General features: G+C 42.0%; 1 protein-coding gene across 9 annotated transcripts in view; it reads right to left on the bottom strand.

Moving 5' to 3' along the window:
- Window positions 1-18742, bottom strand: part of CELF4 (CUGBP Elav-like family member 4) — a 671901-nt gene that overhangs the window by 260856 nt on the left and 392303 nt on the right. For all 9 annotated transcript variants that reach the window (XM_035309065.1, XM_035309063.1, XM_035309066.1 and 6 more), the window contains exon 3: window positions 12818-12866. In XM_035309065.1, the coding sequence (XP_035164956.1) occupies window positions 12818-12866 (49 nt within the window). The remainder of the gene's footprint in view (window positions 1-12817; window positions 12867-18742) is intronic.

The following is an 18742-nucleotide window of genomic DNA, read 5'->3' as shown; positions in this document are numbered from 1 at the left end:
GCCAGAAACTCAAGGAGAAAAAAAAAAAAAGAAAAAAAAAAGAAACCATTTGTGTTGGTATGGAAATGTGGGGGGGGGGGGGGAGAGGGGGGAATGACAGCACTGCTCATCTGGGGCCATGCAGAAGGAGTCATGCAAATTGCTTCCTTTGCATGTGAATATCTCCTTTCCAGGAAGCTTCCCTCTCAATGCTCTGAATGAACTCCATTGTGCCCACAGACACAATGAAGATTTTCACCTGTTCAGCTTCAGGATTATCGCCCTGCTGTGCCTTTTCTAGGATCTCTTTAGAAAAACCTGGAAAACGTTGCCCCAGGAAAACATTGCCCCGGGTGGCTTTGTGCACACTGGGGCATGTGTATTTAGGTCACAAAGCGAGTTTCCATCCAAAATATTTTGATTAGAAAACATATCCTGCCTTCTCTAGTTGACACACATAATTGATCACAAAAATGTTTCCTTAGTAATTTAACTGATTTTCAAAATGATTAAAAGCTTTTCAGAAAGTTCATCTCTGCAATTCCAACCTGTTTGATATCAAAGTTGTGCTGAAGCCTCAAAAGAGTCATTCTCTGGCTAAATTTCTTTATTCTTCAGTCAAATGCAAGTCAGAAGTCTCAGCACAGAACATCTGGGTGAAATTTTACACTCAGTTTATGCAAGAGGTTAAATGAGATCTAACGATTCCTTCTAGATCTAAAACCTATTCATTTTCTTTTAATCTAGCCTGAAACACCAGAAGAATGGCTACTGCTCCAGTGTTTTGGCCTTTCCTCTCAAAGTCCAAACTTCAATCAGGGAACATTACAGACTCTAATAAAAACCACATTGCCTGTAATAGCAGGGAAGAGTGCCGGATCACACACTGAGATCAAGGAGAGACAGGGATAAATTCAGCTCATTGCAAACAGTGGAAATACACTTGCACCAGAATTTGAATTTCTGTTTTGACACATGGTGTTTGACCCCTGTTTTGTTCTAGGTGGCTCCAGGCCCTTTGAAGAGTTCCCCGTTAAAGATGCAGCTGGTATTCAGGGACAGCTATAAACCAGTTTCCTTCTGTATCCTTGTTTTTTCCAGTGTCCCCGTAGACCTGCCTCAGGAATAGTGAGAGGCATGGTGGCACAACCCACTCCCTGACAGTGCTGTGTGCCCTTCAGGCATCCACTGAAACTCAGTTTCTTTTCTCTTTGCCATCTCGTACACCAGAGATGCACTCTGGCCTTAACTATGACCAAATGCACGTGGTGTGAGTGCACAGGAGGGTCCTCCTCAGGAAGGAGGCTGTGGTTTTTATTAACTTAAGATCTTGTGCACTTTATTCAGGATGTCACCTGCTTTGTGTCAGAGGACTTGTCCCCAAAAAGAGCTTTGCTTAAAGGTTGTCCTTAATGTTTCCTTTCTCCAGGTAAAGCCTAACTCCACAACCCCTGGCCTGACATACTCCTTTCACTCCCAGGTTTACAACCCAGCACAGATATTTTCTCACATCTGGGAAAATATTTGAGAGGTCTGCATCCAGACACTGTATCTGTTCTTGTATTTAGAGAGCAAGCTCTTAAAAGAGGTCCTCCGTCTGTTCTGCACTGTACAGTGCACCTGGTGTCATGGTTCATAACCGGTCTCCTAAGCACTGCCGCAAGACAGATAGTAAATGATTAGATTTCTGATCTAGGGAGTGGAGAGACTGCTTTGGTTCAGCCCAATCTCTGAAGTCATTAAGCTCACACTATCTTCATTCCCCCTTGCCTGAGGTTCTGGCCCATTCTCCCACACCTCTTCTTCATTAGCTATTCTTAATAATAATAGTCATAGTCATCATGGAAAAAAAACATCCAAGAAAGCAATTCATCCAATATAACTTATATTGTGGCAACATAATTTCATGTTAATTGGATGGCTGCTTGGAAGTGTCAGTATTTTGTGGTTTATAATCAATGCAACTGGCCATTCATCAGCGACTCAAGAGATGGATAAAATAAAGATTCAGGGTAATTAAATACCATTCGTATGGCAGTTCCTAGGCAGAAAGTATTGCACTGGCTATGAAATCCTACACACTAGGTTTGATGCTACGACAAAGTGTCCCTCTACTAAGGCCAATCCTAATACACCTGAGTTACTTATCCCTTATTTTTAACCCTCTTGTAGTGCTGTTCACCGGGCAGTCTCAGCTACATTTTGAAACAAACCTTCCTTGCCCTTTTAGCTAGGACACGTCCTGCTGCAGTTCTCCCAGTATGAGCAGGCAGCTTCTCCTATGGGGCCAAGTCCGACCTGACTCCATAAAAGGGAAAGGAACCGGCCCCACAAAGCTGGCTCAAATTATTTAGAAGAACATCATTATTTGGGGAGATTTTCAAAGGGAATATTTATACACCCAAGGCCCATTGATTTTATGTGAGATTTGAGCAGTGAAACACATTTGATACCTTTGAACATCTCTATTTATCTAACCAAGCTACTTCTGTGGAACTAATGATTAGAGAACTCGAGCACCTAATAATCTTCAATGCATCTATCCTTGCCGCACCAATGTTATTTTATAGGTGAAAACTGGAATCACGGAGAGTTATTTGGCCAATTTCATATATATACATATATATAAATATTCAGCCAAAGATACTATTATTATTATTATTATTATTTTCACCAGGTAGAAAAGGAGTGAGAATAATACATAGCCTGACCCGAAGTGACCTCTTCAAGGTCAGGCAGGAAATCTGCAGAAAGAATTTAAGCCTCAGTCTTCCAAGCTGCAGTCTATTGCCCTGTGTACAGCTTCTCTTCCTCTGTGCAGTATCATGCTGCAACACTGCCCTTAAAATTGAAAAGAAAGGAAACAGTCCCTCACTAATTGAAGCCAACTGTTTATCCTCCCTGGGGAAAAATGTTTCAGTGCAGTGCTGCCTTGAAAATTACCTCTCTACAAATGATATTACAAGGGGCCATATTCATTTTCCATTACAGATTCCAAAATGGGCTGGTTTTAAAGATAAAAATATTTTTGTTAATTATGAAAACACATTTTCATGTTTTAAAGACACTGGTGCTAGGCATGGCTTTTAATTTGAAAATTTTTGTTGTTATTTTGAGTTCATTTTCTGCCCCGAGAATGGGAGTGGTAGCAAATCCAAATATAAAACTGAAGATGGAAATTGCCTTTGAAGAGGAATTAAAATTGATCAGATTACCTCTATTGCTCAGGCTGATTGGGATGCAACCTCTCCTATTCTCCTCCTGACATTGTAAAATAATCACATAAATGGAGAAAGATGCCTTTCCTTTTTAGGACAAAACCCCAGCATCTCCTGTAATCCATACATTTTATATAGCACTTTTTATTCATAGGTTTAACTAAGCCTTCAGAAAATTCAAGTACCATCATTCATATGCTACAGATGGAAATTTGTGGCATGCAAAGGTGAAAGTTATGATTCATCTTACCTCTCTTCAGATGTCTAAAAGCAAGATGCCTAAATCTGAGTTAGTTGCCATACGCTCACTCCAAATTCAGTGGAGAGAGAGGGAAGGGAAACTTCAGAGCAGCATTTATCCCATATGTCTTAGGATGGTGAGAATCACATTTTGGAGGTACCTTTCTCTCCTCTTCACTATTCCCAGGAGAAATCTAGATAACAAACGTGAACCATATGCCTATATATTTAGGCACTAAAATCAGGTAAGATTAATTCTGCCTGAAACAACATTTTAAGGATGGTCATGCAGAAACCCTGTTTAAAATTTCTTCTGGTCCTAAGTCCAAGGTGCCTACAAACCTCAATTTCTTGGTAAAGGCACTAGATACAGTTCACGCAGAGTGCTGAATTATTTACATAGGGATTTCCTACCTCCCAAAATTGATTTCACATATGAACTGCAAAATATACACAGTAATTGAAAAAAAAAAACAAAACTGTGTATACCATGGAGAAAAGTTTGTCTGACCTGCTCTATTTCCTGAGTCTCAAGACTTGTTGCAAGCTGTGATATTATACCCTGGATCTGAGCAGCAAAGGGGCAAAACTCTCGGTGAAACTTCCATCAGAGAGGGACCTCAGTCTGCACTGAGACTGCAGGGCTGAGCCCGTCTTATTTTAAATTGCTCAGTTATAACCTCTCTGTGCCAGCAGCTGGGGATACTGACTGTAGCCCAGGCATTTTCTAGCTCCCACATCACACTAAAAGCCACTTTCCAGAAAGACTCTGGATTACAGAAGAGTCAATGGTTTTGCAAGCCTGCAGTAGACAAGTGGCAGTCATGAAAAAAACAGGTACACAGCCTTACTTCATGAATTCTGGGCTCGGTTGGTACCCTGACAATACTTCAGGCAGCACTGTAGCTGTTTGAACTCACCACATCTGGAAACAGCAAACTTATTTATCTAGGATCAGGGTTTTAAAAGTGATTTGGTACCTGACTGACCTTGCTTACCGTTAGAGATAGATGAATAAACAAAACTACATGAATTGCATGCATTCAATTCTGTGTTGCCAGGAAGTACCAAAAGACCCAGAGTAAAGACAGCAGGCAGGAGAGAAAATTTGGAGACCTCATATTATTTCCTGTTAGTATTTATAAAACATGTCTCTTTTACCCCAGTTCTAAGTAACCTGCAACCGCTGAGTTTTCTGATAGATGTTCCAGTTTCTTTTGTACTAGTTCTTCTCTTTGGCATTCTTCCTTACACCATATTTTTCACCAGACCTCTTCTAAGGGCTCTTCCTTCCAGAGTTTTGTACAGGAACCAGCAACACTGACGTTCTGACATGAGGAGGGAGGGTGAGTTTGATACAGGCCTTGACCATGGATGGCTTGTGTATATTCATTAAAATATCACTTGGTAAAATATATAAAACAAACAAACAAACAAATAAACAGACAGAAATAAACAAATAAAACCCAACAGGACTAGGGACAACACCAAGCACCTCATACCTAACTCACTGTTGACCATGTAGGGGATGATGTTGGTGCATCACGCAAGGGGGAAAGCTCCACTCTAGGAGCTGGGCTTGGGCTCGATGCAACAACATTGTGGCCTCCTGTGAATATCAGACCAAACTCGCAAGGAGTAAGCTTGGAAAATCTTAAGAAGAAAATTAAATCTGCAAGGCGTGAGCATTAGTCACCTTTACTTTCCACAACATCAGGTAGAAAAACGGCCTATGCTTTCCCTTTCCCCAAAATGCTTCTCTGAAAGAACAGCAAACATAGCTACCATTTTTTAAAGAAATGGCCGTGTAACCATAACTACAAGTTCGTCAATAGGAAAATACATAATAAATGGCTTGTTATTTCAAGTCTTTTGTGAGACAGTTCATTAGAAACTTCATTTGTCTACATGGATTGCACTTATTCAGCTATATTCTAATAAAATGCACATTGCTTCCAGTAAAGGGAATGCATTTGCTATTGATGTGCTATAAACTACTATACAGAGAGGTGTTATTATATCCCTGTGTAATAACAAGCCAATTATAATGATCAGCAAAACCTTTACAATAAAGTCAATGCATGAGGAGTGATTATCATAATGCATTCTAACTGTTCAGTGCCATAAATGCTTTGCAATTAATTGTGGAGCGTATCTATAAATGTATTATTAATGCTGTATAAAAACCCATTGACAAGCAACCTTTACATTAAAAAAAGATACTAGGATTGTAATGTGTCCCCGAGTTCACCTAGGAGTTCGAGCTGTATTTACAAAAGTGGGATTTTTTTTATAGGACTACATTTTTATTTCCTCCACTCTTCTCCACTCACTACTTTTTCCATTTTTGCCCTGTTATTGAAAAAACTCCAAACATCACTGAGCAGTGTGAGGGGCCTCAGTCATCCACCATACTGGATTTTTAGTCCTGTATGCATCATTTTAGGCACAGCTACAGGCTTGCACTGGTGCCTTAACCCTGTGACACCGACAGCTCAGCATACAGGAATGCCAAAGGCACTAACCACAAGAAACGAGCAAATAAAAGCAAATCATAAAGTAAGCAGGCAATGCAGGAAGGGTGAGAAGGGAATCAAAGTTACATAATTGATCAAAAGTTGTGTGGTAGCTCAGCAGCAATGAAAAGAACTGATATCAAAACCTCAAGGCAATGAGCTCCCCAGCTTCTCTCCAGGCTCTGCTCTAGGCTCTGCTCCTTCTTGTCAGTAAACTATTAGATTACAGATGCTTTATGAAAAATGTGCAATATGGTTATTTTTTTTTTCTCCCCCTTTTTATTCCCTTACTAACTGGTTTAAAAGGTTGTCCTTAGGATATATACTAGAACACAATGTCCTGTGGATCTTTTCCAGTTCCTATTGATGGGCACCCTTCCATCGATTTCAATCACGATGGAAAGGGCAGACGTGAACAAAAGTTTGATTTCCCTTATATTCTTTCAGCAGGTGAGCACAGAGTGGAGCACATCAGCCTTCAGCAGTGTCATCAAATATAAAACACTACACATGAGGATCTGCCAGAGCCTTTCCTCTACCCTAGAATGAAGTTTTACCAGACAGAAGGGAGCACAAATGGGGTCATCCTGGTCTACTTTGAATTAACTGATGCATTTGCATGCAGCGCTGCTGGTACTTTCTGCCTGCTTGAAAACAGGGCCCTGTGAACACAGTGGGGAATCAGCTTTCAGTAGGGTCATGCAGTCCTGAGTTTTCACAACGTACTTGGAGATTTTTCATTTCTCATCGCCTGCAATCAGTCCCATGACAATCCAGTTAGAAAGGGAAGACTTCCATGACTACTAAAATGATGTTTCCAGATCAAGCCTATCAGACTGATAATGGTTAAAGAAAAAACACCACTGTTCCTAACAGATGTTCTGAACTGGAGTGAAAACCAGTGGACAAATTCCCTTTGCACCCAGTGGCTTTGGGCATTGCTGTAGAAGGCTCCATCACATGCAGTGAGATCCAAAGCCTAGCTCAGGGCTCAAAGCCCTCTCAAAGACCATGGCTACATCTGGACTGAGAGGAAAGAGAAGTGCCCATATGTGGGTGAGTTACTGGATTCTGGACTCAGAGAATCTCTGTTCACACTGGAAGGAAACCAGGAAATAAAGGCTAGAAGACACCAGAGTGATGCTCAAAACTATGGGATACCCAAAGTGGCCCTTGTGGTCCTAGGCCTAGCTTCTTCCCCAGGCCTTGACAAGATGGAGGTGAATAATCGCTAAGGTACTAAAATCTCTCCCTCCCTATACTCCCAATGGTCACAGCTAAGTCTGGCACGTATAGTGCATGATCTTCACAAGTCCCTCTTTGGGCCATAGCATGCTACCAGAGCTATAAACAGTGAGGGTGAGAGTACTACTGGGATTATGATGATGTTGACAGAGTTAATGGAGGCCCTCAGGATGAGTTCAGGGAAAATCAGCTTGGATCTTTCCTCCCCATTATTTATCTGGAGTGTTTGTCAATGCTGTCTGCCTGCTCATGCTGAGTGGGTGGGGGGAACATGAAAGAAAATGTGATGAGTAGAAAAAGCTGGGAAAGCCATCTAAAAGTGAACTGGATGGATTACCATTTGGAAACAAGACATCCTTTTCTTCAGCTTCTGGGATATGAAGTCATTAAGGAAGGCTAGCAATGATACAAACTGGGTAACTGCTAGTAAAAAGGCTTCCAAGGAGCTCAGCGTGCCAGGAAAGACACATGGCTCAGAGATAAGACAGAGATATGATGTACAAAGGTACAACTCTGATCTGTGCATAGTCCCAGACATCACTTCTCATCCAGCAGTGCATGAGGGGAGATGCTGAGCTCTGCCTAGAATGCCATATCCTTACTCATCCTTAACTCTATTCTTCACAACTTCCTGCTGGGCAGCCAGACCTATTCCTTGCAAAGCACTTCTAGAGAAGAAGAAAATCATTCCATGTGGCTTTGTTACAGCAGTGTAAATCCAAACTGAGCTGACGACATTCAGTCTTGCCTATTTTCAGCACCTAAACTGGCTGGGATATGGCTAGTACCTGGAAAGGAAGCTTCATGAGAAGTCGTAGCCATCAGCATGAGCTTCAGAATTCTGAATATTTAAATGGAAAATAGCTAAATGCTGTACAGTTAGTGGGACCTGGGGCTGTGTTTGTCACAGATAAGCCCTGCCAGCTGCAGCAGAGATCTAGCAAGAGTTAGAAATGCCACAGATGAAATAAGAAATAGATCCAGACTTTTGCCCCAGAAGGAAAATAGGCTTTAGAATCTGTGGAGAAGCCATTCCAGCCCTACCATCATTGCTAAGCTGATGGAAGGGAATAAAAAGAAACAGACCATATTGCATGAGCAAGGCACCACAGTTTTACTGCTTACTGTAAGTGAGTGGACATTTTGCTCTGAAGCTGAAATAAACCATAAGCAAGCAGATAATTTCAGAGCCTGAATAATGGCTAGAGAAATGATGCTAGTCAGTTGAAATACGACAGTCTAAACCTTCCAGCAGCTGCTATCATGTTGCCTAAACAGAAAAAAAAAAAAAAAAAAAAAAAAGACACTGAACATTTCTTCCCTGAAACATACACAAACAAATTTGCTTGCAAGCACAGACAGACACAAAGGCTTTTGTACATTTGTGAAGTCTTGCATGCAGAAAACACTGCAATGTGGTAAACTGCAGTCTCTCCTGTAGATCGCTCAGCTCCCTCTCTGCATGACACTGCAGCCTTTCAATTCTAAACCACTTTGGACTTTGGCTTTTTTATTTTCTTTAGTCTGGGAACCTGCTGTATCTCTTTCACAAAATACAGAAGGACCCAGAAACCACTGTGAAGTGTTTCTGGGTAGAGAGGTTAACACTGAGCCTGGGTAGCACACTGTGTGTGCCTTTGCATGCCTTTCTTTATGGACCTTCCCCTGTCCTTTGAGAGGAATGTGGAAGCAATGGCGCATCTAAGCATCACTAACGGAGTGCAACTAGAGTAGCAGGAGAGTCCTTTCCTTTTAAAAAATGTTACTCCCAGAACAAGCTAGTGGGATCTAGGGGCTGTGTTTATCATAGGTTAACCCTGCCAGCTGCAGCAGGAGTTGTCTAGTGAGAGCTAGAGATATTGCGGATAAAATAAGAAATGGCTCCAAACTTTTGCCCCAAACCACAAAACAGACTTGAGACCTTTTGCTAAGTTTGCAAAACTTTGTCACTGATAGCTACAGACTATTTTTAGAGCTGAGCACAAGACAAAGAACTAAGAAAAATAATCAACAGAAATAATGAAATTGAAATTCTATCAGTTTAACTGGGTTTTGTCTGGATATACCAAGAATGTAATGTGGAATTGTAATTTACACCCCTAAAAACATATGGGACAACCTAACCTATGGCAAAATAGTTTCAATAGAGTCAAACTAAAATTTGGGTAACACAAAGGCCAATGAAGGTTTTTAAGATACACTCAATAAGGCTAGAGTTACACTCTGATTTTTCAGAATGAAATAGGGAATTTTTGTCTTTTTATCATGTTCTACCAATTCCATCATTGCTAAGGTCTTTATAAAATGTCAAAGGACTCTGACCTTCCTGTGAGATATTTGGAGCCTCATGAAGCATTTGATAGAAGGAATATTCCTATATAACATTTTGCAGTTGAGCATCTGCACATACACAAACAGGCAGGAATGCAAGATGCGAAATTTTCCCATTAATTTAGACTGTTTCCCAGGAGAAATGTACTGAAAATACATTCATTTCTAGTTCCTGTGAGATTAGGCAAATGTAAATAATGCCAGTTTTTATTGAAAAGGATTGCATTCTTTGTCTTGCTCCTAGTCCAATATGGGGATTAACAAACAGAATAATAAAAGCAGCAAAACTAATAAGGGGCACTCACTATTTCCATTTTGTTGGGTTCAGTGAAGTTTGTGCCAAAAAACATTTCAAATTCTTCCCCAAATATAGATGGCCTGATATTCCAAACTAATGCTCACACACGCTAAATGCCAACAAACCAACTTTTGGTTCAACTGAGAATCAAGACACAGAATGGATTAAAGACCAGTGAAACCCAGACTGCAGAAAAAGGGAGAAAAAGGCAGAGCAGAATCTCTTTTTGTTTCTGGTGGTGTTGGAGTAAATTCCAGACTCCTATCAGGTTGAGGTTTTGGGAAAACTGACCAGGAAAGTCAAGGATTCATGTTGCAGCAAAATGCACGTATTTGCCCTTGTATAAAACAAAACCTCGCTTCCTCAAGAACACCACTCACCATTTCCAGTAACAGCCTCCTGGCAAACTGCAGGTTCAAAGAGCACCACATCATCTCTTTAACACCTGGCACCAAAATTCCCCATGAGCCAAAAGACAGGGGCATATTCAGAGCAAGTGCTCTGAGCACACTGCAGACCCGGGCTGTGCAGAAGAGATGTTTCAACTACCAAGCCCCTGCCCCCCTCCCCCCCTTCCCTCATGTCCCATCCCTATACACAGACGGGGTATAATAAGCTACAACTTAAGTTTCTTTGTTGTTGAAGTTGACCTTTATCTTGCAGCCCTAATGAAGTCTTTTGATGTACTCCTAAGATACACGGCCTCCTTTTTAGCATTCTGTTTGCCATGTCTGCTTTAACCGGTGGGCTCACGAAGAACGTAAGTTTTCATGCAATGCCTCCCTTGGGTGCCAATTGTTCTTTTCTCCCATAGTTGCCCTTGAGTCATGCCGTTCTGAAACATCACCAGCCCACAAGCAGCCTGTCAGTGGGGAATTAGGACAACGTGTCTTTCACACCAATGATGAGCACACCCGCTTGGCCCCTGCATTATGATCACCACCGACAGGAGCAATACGGGAACAGAGTGGGTGATAAAAGATGAGGTTTGTGTCTGTTGGGGAGATAATTAGCTAAAACACAATGGAGAGGGAACTACTGATGTGACGGATAATGTGGAATCAAACTGCCACCCAAGCCCTGTGAGGTTCAAACCACCCCTCCTTAAAGCAGCTGCTCTTAGCAAGATTTTGAAAACCCTCCCCAGAAAGCCAGGCATGTGTTCTCTATTAGTGATTTGCATTTAAAAAAAAAAAAAAAAAAAAAGTGATTGGGAGCTACATACCCTGTAGGCGCACTAAGCAAATTGGCCAGCCTAATTATTATTTTTTGGTATGTCTAATTAAATAGACAAAAGGCCCTCCCTTCACTCTCGCTGTGGGCACGAGCTCCACTGGAATGTGCATAATGTCCCTGCATTTGCCCAGGCAGCTGAGCCTTTTCCTTTTCCCCTAGGAGATCTGCATTGACAACTGCCCATGGCTTACTGACGCCTACCCAGACACCAAGCCAGATCTTCAGAGGGGAAGGAAAAGGGGACAAATTGATCCAGTTCTGTTAAAAACTACTGGATGATGCTGTGTTATATGTCATGCCTTTGTTGCAGGTTAGAAGCGTGCTACAGCCCTTCCTAGCAGAACTTGCCATCACAGAGCCTGTCAAACACTTTGTGCACACTGCTGGATGAATTCCCCTGAATTTACTTTACAGGGACTCCAAAAGTGCCATATTTATCGCTGGGCTTTCTGGCATGTTTCCAGCATGCAGCTTTTGCCCTGCTCTACAGTTACATGGCACCACAGACCTTCCTTACAGAGCCCCTGACAGCCTGCTGGTTTTACCACCTTGTGACACCAGCCCTCTAACTACGAGCTATGTACAAAGTCTTCCAATGACTTGAGTCACTGGAGAGTTTCAGCCCCAAACTGACGCAGTCAAAGCCTCCGGAATCCAAAGCTTTTAACTGAAAAAGTGCACAATTTCAGGGCCTATTTTTCTGAGAGGAGTTTTGCTGCTTTTAAGTATTTGGTGCTGGGGATTTCCACTAATGCCAACATAAATGAGTAGTCACATAAATGAGGAAGAGTTTATGTCCATGGTGGAAATTAAAGAATTTTCATATATTTTAGAGCCAGATCATTAATATATGACAAAATCTATTGCCATGTTTATATGATACAGTAGCACTACTGTTTTTACTGCATATATGGACAAAAACCTCTCCTTTTTTTCTCACGCAAAGAGACAGGGATAGAGAAGTACCATGTCATGATATATATACATATATATATATGTATATGTATGTATAGAAATGTACAAGAAAATAAACAGAATGATAACCTGTCCTGCATAACTGACCATCTTACAGGTGCAGTATCACAAAATCAGTTGTGTCAGAAAACCTTTCACAGAAAACACCTTATCACTTGTGATCCACTGAGTGGTCACATGGCAAAGCCGTCCAAATCCACCATGCAGCATGGAAAAGCAAAAGACCAGATCCTGATTCTGGCTACACTTGTGCAAATCTTGACTAACTCCCTACTACTGGTAGAAGTCTTCAGCTTCAACAACAGATTTATCCACATAAGCTGATACAGGTGCAGAAAACTCCTCAGAAATTATTTTACAAAAACACAGTTGCTTCAGTTTAAGCAGAAACAACATGGTCAGACAAAACGTAAAATATCTGCTTTATCCTAATGAAATTAAACACCTCCGCAGCTCAGCCAAACATAGGTTTGAAAAACCTATGTTGCCGTCACTGCTGTTAAACTTTGTTAAGTCAGCGCCTGATGCTTCACTTCTTAACAAGGCAGTTATTTGTTTCCCAGGCAATCGCTGGCACCTGCCTGCCTTTTAAAATCAAATAATAATTGAATATGAGGAAAGCGAGACGAAGTAAAGGAGATTTAATAAAGAGAATCTTTGCTGCAGAGGGAATTTCTTTGGCAGTGATTACGTTACTAATTGATCAGCACATTGCCTGAGAGAAGCCAGAGACAACAATTATACTTAGCACTGTGGCTGAAAGCAATGCAGTCAACTACCTCCTCGGCTTTCGCTGTCCGCTGGTTTCACCTGGATCGGTCTGTTCATCTGTAAAAGAAAGCAAAGAGGGACAGATATTTAGCAATGGAACCAAACCTTGTTATACAGAGGATTGCTTTGTTTTTTACTATGCATCACAGTTAGCATCAGAATAGACTCAGTGAGAAGGGAAAAAAGCAATTAGTAAGCAAAGAAGTGACCACAGAGCTCAGGCTGCTTGGGCAGCTTCTTGGTCTGAGGTGAACCAGTGTCACCCCATTTACCTAACAGGGGCTCTACTGAATCACACCAGGTGAGGGATCTGACTCATTTCACACAGGTCATGAAATTTTAAAGATAACTTTTTAAATTTCTAATAGTTTCTTCTGGAAACGTGTCAGAACAGAAGTACTTTGTTAGAACATACGGTTCAGTGAAACTTTAATTGCAAAGGTTTCTTGAGATTGTCACGGTGAAAAGAAAATGGAAAAGTGAATTCCACCTTGACTATTGGCTCAGTAGGATAGTGAGTTGTATGTCTATCAGAGTCATACCAGGGGAATGAGACTTAGATCAGGCTTGTCCACATGCCGTGGAAGTGCTGGCTGTTGAGGGTTTTTTTGAGAGGTGCAGTACGTGAGTCAAAACCTCTCCCCGTTTTGATTTTTCAGATGTCTGTTTCCTTTCTCAGATCAGAACTTAAGCACTTATAAAAACCTTGCCATCGTGCTGTGAATAGTATCTCTGTTCTCTGACTTATCCCTGTTGCTCTGTTTCTGTAACGAAAGCACTGTGGACCATTACTGTCCCCAGTGTTAGGCAAGGTGTAGAGTGCAGCTGCCTCCTCCAGCCGCTCAGTCCCAGTCTGGCTCCTGCCCCACCACTGGGGCCCAGCCCAGTGTCTGGGACTGGGGTCTCTGCCCAGGCTGGGAGATGTGGCTTCTGCTTTCCCCCTTGCAGGCCCAGTTGGTAGCAAAGCTGGGCATGTACCCCAGGGACACAAGGACACACACGGACACACAGGACACTGACACGGCCAGTCACACGGACTGCCCAGCCAAGGGCTGCCTCCAGCAGACACAGCCACCTGAGCACCCCTGCCCAGACCTCGGGCCCCTTGCCTGCCTCATGGGTTGCCTCCATGCCGGCTGGTCTGGGGAATGCACACAAACACCCTGTGGGCACCAGGCTGGAGGAGATGCAAATGCTTGGCCCCCAGCACCGAGTTGGCCCCAAGCACAGGGCTTTGCTGTTTCTGCACCCTCTCAGTCTGAGCCTTCTGGTTCGCGTCTTATCAGCTGCAAAGGCTAATCTTCCTCAAAGTGGACCTGTAGTTTGATAGCCTGTCAACCAGTGTGACTGGGAGGTTTGTCTCTTGCGGGTTTGTCTCCCCACTTAGAAGTTCTGGATCCGATAACCCTGCCTCCCTTTCTAATTATCCCTTGTTGCCTCAGAAAAGGTCCTTGACCAGGTAGCTTAAAGGAGGTGTCTCCTTCTATATACTCTTACACCCAGAGCTGCTCACTCCCAGGAGAATGGGGCAGCAGATGACCACGACCATCTCAACTGGTGGTACCTAACAAAACATGGGTGTCTGATGCACAGAGTGAGAATACCCCTCTCCTGTTAACAGGTGTGCATGCAGATTGGATCACAACCAGATGAGATTTTCTTCTGAAATCCTCTCCCTGCCCTTCCTCCATGTCACTTAAAGCAATACAAACACTATGGGGATGAACTACTCAAAATATTTTCCTCTGTGACCACCACTGAGTGGATTGAAATTAACCGTAGGTTTGCCAGCTATGGAAAGGCTAAGCTCAAACAGGCATCACAAGGAGCAGAAATTTAGATGGCAACGGAAATCTTCTTAACAAAGACCAAAAATTTGCTGATAAGTGTCACAGGATGCCTCCCTCACCTCAAAATAAATAAGTAAACAAACAAACAAACAAGAGGCAGATGGGGGTTTAACTGAATATGCATACTTTACAGAAGTTGATATCTCCCAAAGGGATCCCACAATAATTGTGGCAGGTCCAGTAAAGTGGTTCTGGCCCTCAGGCAGAGTGCAAAGTTGCTCAGAGTTGCCTTCAATGATTTCATACAGAAATCATTGACCATAGCCACCCCTGTGCTCTCAGACAGTAGGGCCAAGAGCCACAGCCCTGCTGAAGCTTTGCGCTGGGATCAGGGTTTGGCTTGCAGATGCAGGGATTATAAATTTTTGTCCCTGATTCTTCCCAATCCCAGACAGGTATAGATCTGAATCATCGTGTTTTCTCTAGAAAACATTGGAAAAATTAATCTTATATCTTCGGCTTTGCAATGAATGACTTGCAAGCTTTTAACTTGTCATGTCCTGTATCTAATTAGTACTACTATTTAATGTCTAAATATTTTATAACTCATTTTCTAGCATCTCTATACTTCTCTAGTGTTTCCATTACCTTGGAGAACAGCAGGGGTGATTCTGCCCCTCCCTTATTTGTGGCTAATTGCAGTTGGGCAGCAAAGCTCTTAGGTTTATTCTTTTTTTTTTTTTCCCTAATTTCCTTTTTTTTTTTTTTTTTTTTGAAAGTAGTTCATAATCATTTAGATTTATTCTAATTGCTCTGCACACATATTTAGTAATAAAAAGTTATCAAACTGGCTGACAAGTAGGTTAAGATGATGGAGAGCCTAGCAGATCCTGCTGCATTGTTGTCTCAAGAGGAAAATGTACTTAGCCATAAACTGCCTACATTTAGATTCACTCTTGGAAAAAGAAGGATCACTGGCTCCAGACACTACTAAGCAATTTCTGTTCTCCTGTATGCCTGTATCCTCTACAAAACTCCAGACATTTTAAGTGCTAAAACCAAAAAAGAATCTGGTAGTGGATAAACCTTGTATCAGACTCTGCTTCTGCAACTGTAAAGATCTGTCGTTCACACACGTGTATCATAAGATACCAGAAGAGCCGGAGGCAATGTATTTGGCATCAGCAGGACAGACAGCTTGCCATAGTTCTTCTATAACCACATGTGAATAGCTAGCTGCTATAGACATTTAAAGATCTGTTAAACATAGGCGAGGAGGGTGATTTATGTCATATAAGTAAAAATGTCTAAAAAGTGTGATTTTAAGCCACTCCTCAGACTGGTGTTTGAAATGAATGTGATGAATAGTTCTCTGCAGTGCCTGTTCCTCTCCACTGATCATGAAGGTAGTCTATGAAGGAAGGGTAGAGTTAGGTGAGATGAGCCACTTCTTAGTCCTCAGACACGGGATAATAAAGCTGAAAACACCTTATCTGTCTCTGTGCTCTGATTTCCTCCATTGTAACTGGTCTGTGTTTACAGCAGATTGGTGTTGACACCATCCATGTACCAAGGTCTGAATCCAGAGCTGTTAACTCCTTGCAGCTGAATTCACGGTCTATGTAAGGGTTCCCAATGTGGATACACGGCCAATCTAACTTCAGTGGTGAGAGGAGGTCACTGCTGCTTATGCCAGAACAGCCAGAACTTGCATGCCAGGCAATCAGAAGAAGAAACAGTCACATGAGCTAAGAATTTATAAGAGGTGTGTTAACAGCCACAAAAATCACCTCTGAACTCAAGTAAACTTTGGATCCATCCTTTGGAAGAACTGGAAATAGCTCTTCCTACTTGTGAAGAGATGGATGTGGTCAGTTTGCAAAAGGCAGAGAAGACCATCAGACCCTTTAGCAAAATGAGAGGAGACAATACTTGGGTAACTTATTTTTTGAGATTGGGGCATGAGGGAGGAGAAGAAGAGAATCTCTGTGAAAAGGAAAAACAGAGGGAGGGACTGGGTATCCAACAGATGAAGAAAAATCTGAGGAAATTAATAAGTAAAGGCTAGTGTAATTTAATGTACACTATGATTTATACACTTGACAATTTCTTTATAGACCAAAGAGAAAGTGCTGCATGCACGGAGCCCATAATACAAATTGAGATCATCTTGACATGAAAGACACCAATTATAGGGAGAAACATTGAGAGGAAAATAATTAAGTTTCTGCTCTCTCTCTGTGGAACTTTTTTTTTTCTTCTTTCCCTTTCCTAACACAGACACTCTGGGAGCAAGCAGCTGGCATGGGCAGCAGAAAAAGGCTAAGTGGGGAAATAAAATGGCAGAGAGAGGAACCTTCCCCTGTCTGGGGAAGAACCTGCCTGGAAAGGAGGGATTTCAGAGATTCAAGGTCTCCGCTTATTCTTCAGCTGAGAACTGCCGCGGTTTTAATGCAAATAAATATTTTTTTTTTTTTTTTTTTTTTATTTTTTTTTTTTTTACTCCAAAGCACAGCTCCCTGAATAGTGTTTTGAGGAATAATGGTGTGGATAGCTTTAATATCTGTCATGCCTTGGTGGACCCTGAAAGTGTGATAGGAGAAAGAAGTAGTCTTACAGCACTCAAATGGGCTCACAACAGGAGGAAAATGGAGTAAATGAGGTTGTGCAATGCCATCTTTCCCCTGAACTGGAAAGGATGGTGACCCCAAATTACTTTTTTTCAAATGCCTTCTGAGGGAGGAGCTCATGACATTACAATGCATATGGGCAGTGCCACTTAGTGAGGATGCCTCTTCTAGGTTTTGTGAGAATTCGAACCCAGAATTGGTAGTTACTTTTGAGAGAAAGAGTCAGCACATGCAGCCTTAAAAACACCATGTCTCAGTGCCTAAAGCTCAGTTTCTCCAGACTTTGGGAAGGATCCATCAGGTGCTTTACTTTCACCCTGCTACGTGGAGCACAACTTAGGCAGGTATCCAAACACCTAGTACCTGCTGGGTCTGGCTGTGTATATAAGGGATTTGTGTTACATTTTACTGGTATTTCAGGAAATCCAAGGCAGATACTGATGAAACTTCTCTTCCACATCTTCAAATGCTTCCACTGTCATGAAATGCATGTCCCAATAGGTGCCAATATAGTCAAGAATGATGTCTCTTACTCAAAGCTTTCTGTAGGAACTTGTAGTAGCAATCGTAAGAGCCCTAGCTAGGCCAAGAAGAAGAAACCTCAGATTTGAGGAAAATGGAAAGGTGAAACAATGCCAATCAGCAAATCTGATTAATGCCATGGGCAGCCATAAGGGACCACAGGAACTACAGATATGGTTGTGAGCTTTTAGTGATTCCTATCATAAAATCTTTAAAAGAGATTTGGCATCACAGGGAAAAAAAACTAAGTAGGTTGATCCAGCATTTAACTGACAGATGGACTGGATGAACTCTGGAAGGCTCTCCTCTAGGAATATTTACATTTCTGTTTGTTGCAATGGTCCTCCTTTCCTCTGCCCATGGATGCTCTTTGTGCTCTCCTTTGCAATAGGATGATGGTTCCTCATTCTAGATTATCCCTGCTGGGCTGTCACAGTGAAAGAAGCACAGTGCTTTATCTTCAGTTAACCCAGTATGAGTTTATCTCCTCTTTAGCCTCTCTCTTCCCCTTTATGGCCTGACTAAAAATATTTGTTCACTATATTAACCATGAACACCTATTTGGAGTGTTTATTAGATTCCCAACATTATGGTACCAGAATGCTTAATAGTCATAAACCATTGTAAGTCAGGACAATACGTTTATCTCTATGCATGACGCAGAGTCCAGGTTGGCCAAAGTTTTGGAAAGTGCCTTACTCAACATCACTACCAAGACAGAGTTCTGCTGAGGACCACTGAGGCACAAAGAGATTTAGGTAAGAACCAGAAAATGTAATTTGGTTTATGGTTCCATATGAGAGATGCTAAGCAGCTGTGGAAAATCAGAGTTTTACTCACATCCGTGCTGCGTTTCCAACGTGGCCTCAGCCAACCTCTGTGCCTCAGATTCCCAGTCTGTGTCTGGGAACTATGCGCACTAGGTAACAATACAGGTGTGAATCCACCCTATTGCAGGACAGGGTGCTGCAGGTCTTTTCCCCACAAATGC

Source organism: Oxyura jamaicensis, chromosome Z (assembly GCF_011077185.1).
Source record: "Oxyura jamaicensis isolate SHBP4307 breed ruddy duck chromosome Z, BPBGC_Ojam_1.0, whole genome shotgun sequence".
In the NCBI taxonomy this organism is placed as follows: Eukaryota; Metazoa; Chordata; class Aves; order Anseriformes; family Anatidae; genus Oxyura; species Oxyura jamaicensis.
The sequence above is the reverse complement of the archived record's forward strand: the minus strand, read 5'-3'. Positions and strand labels throughout refer to the sequence as shown.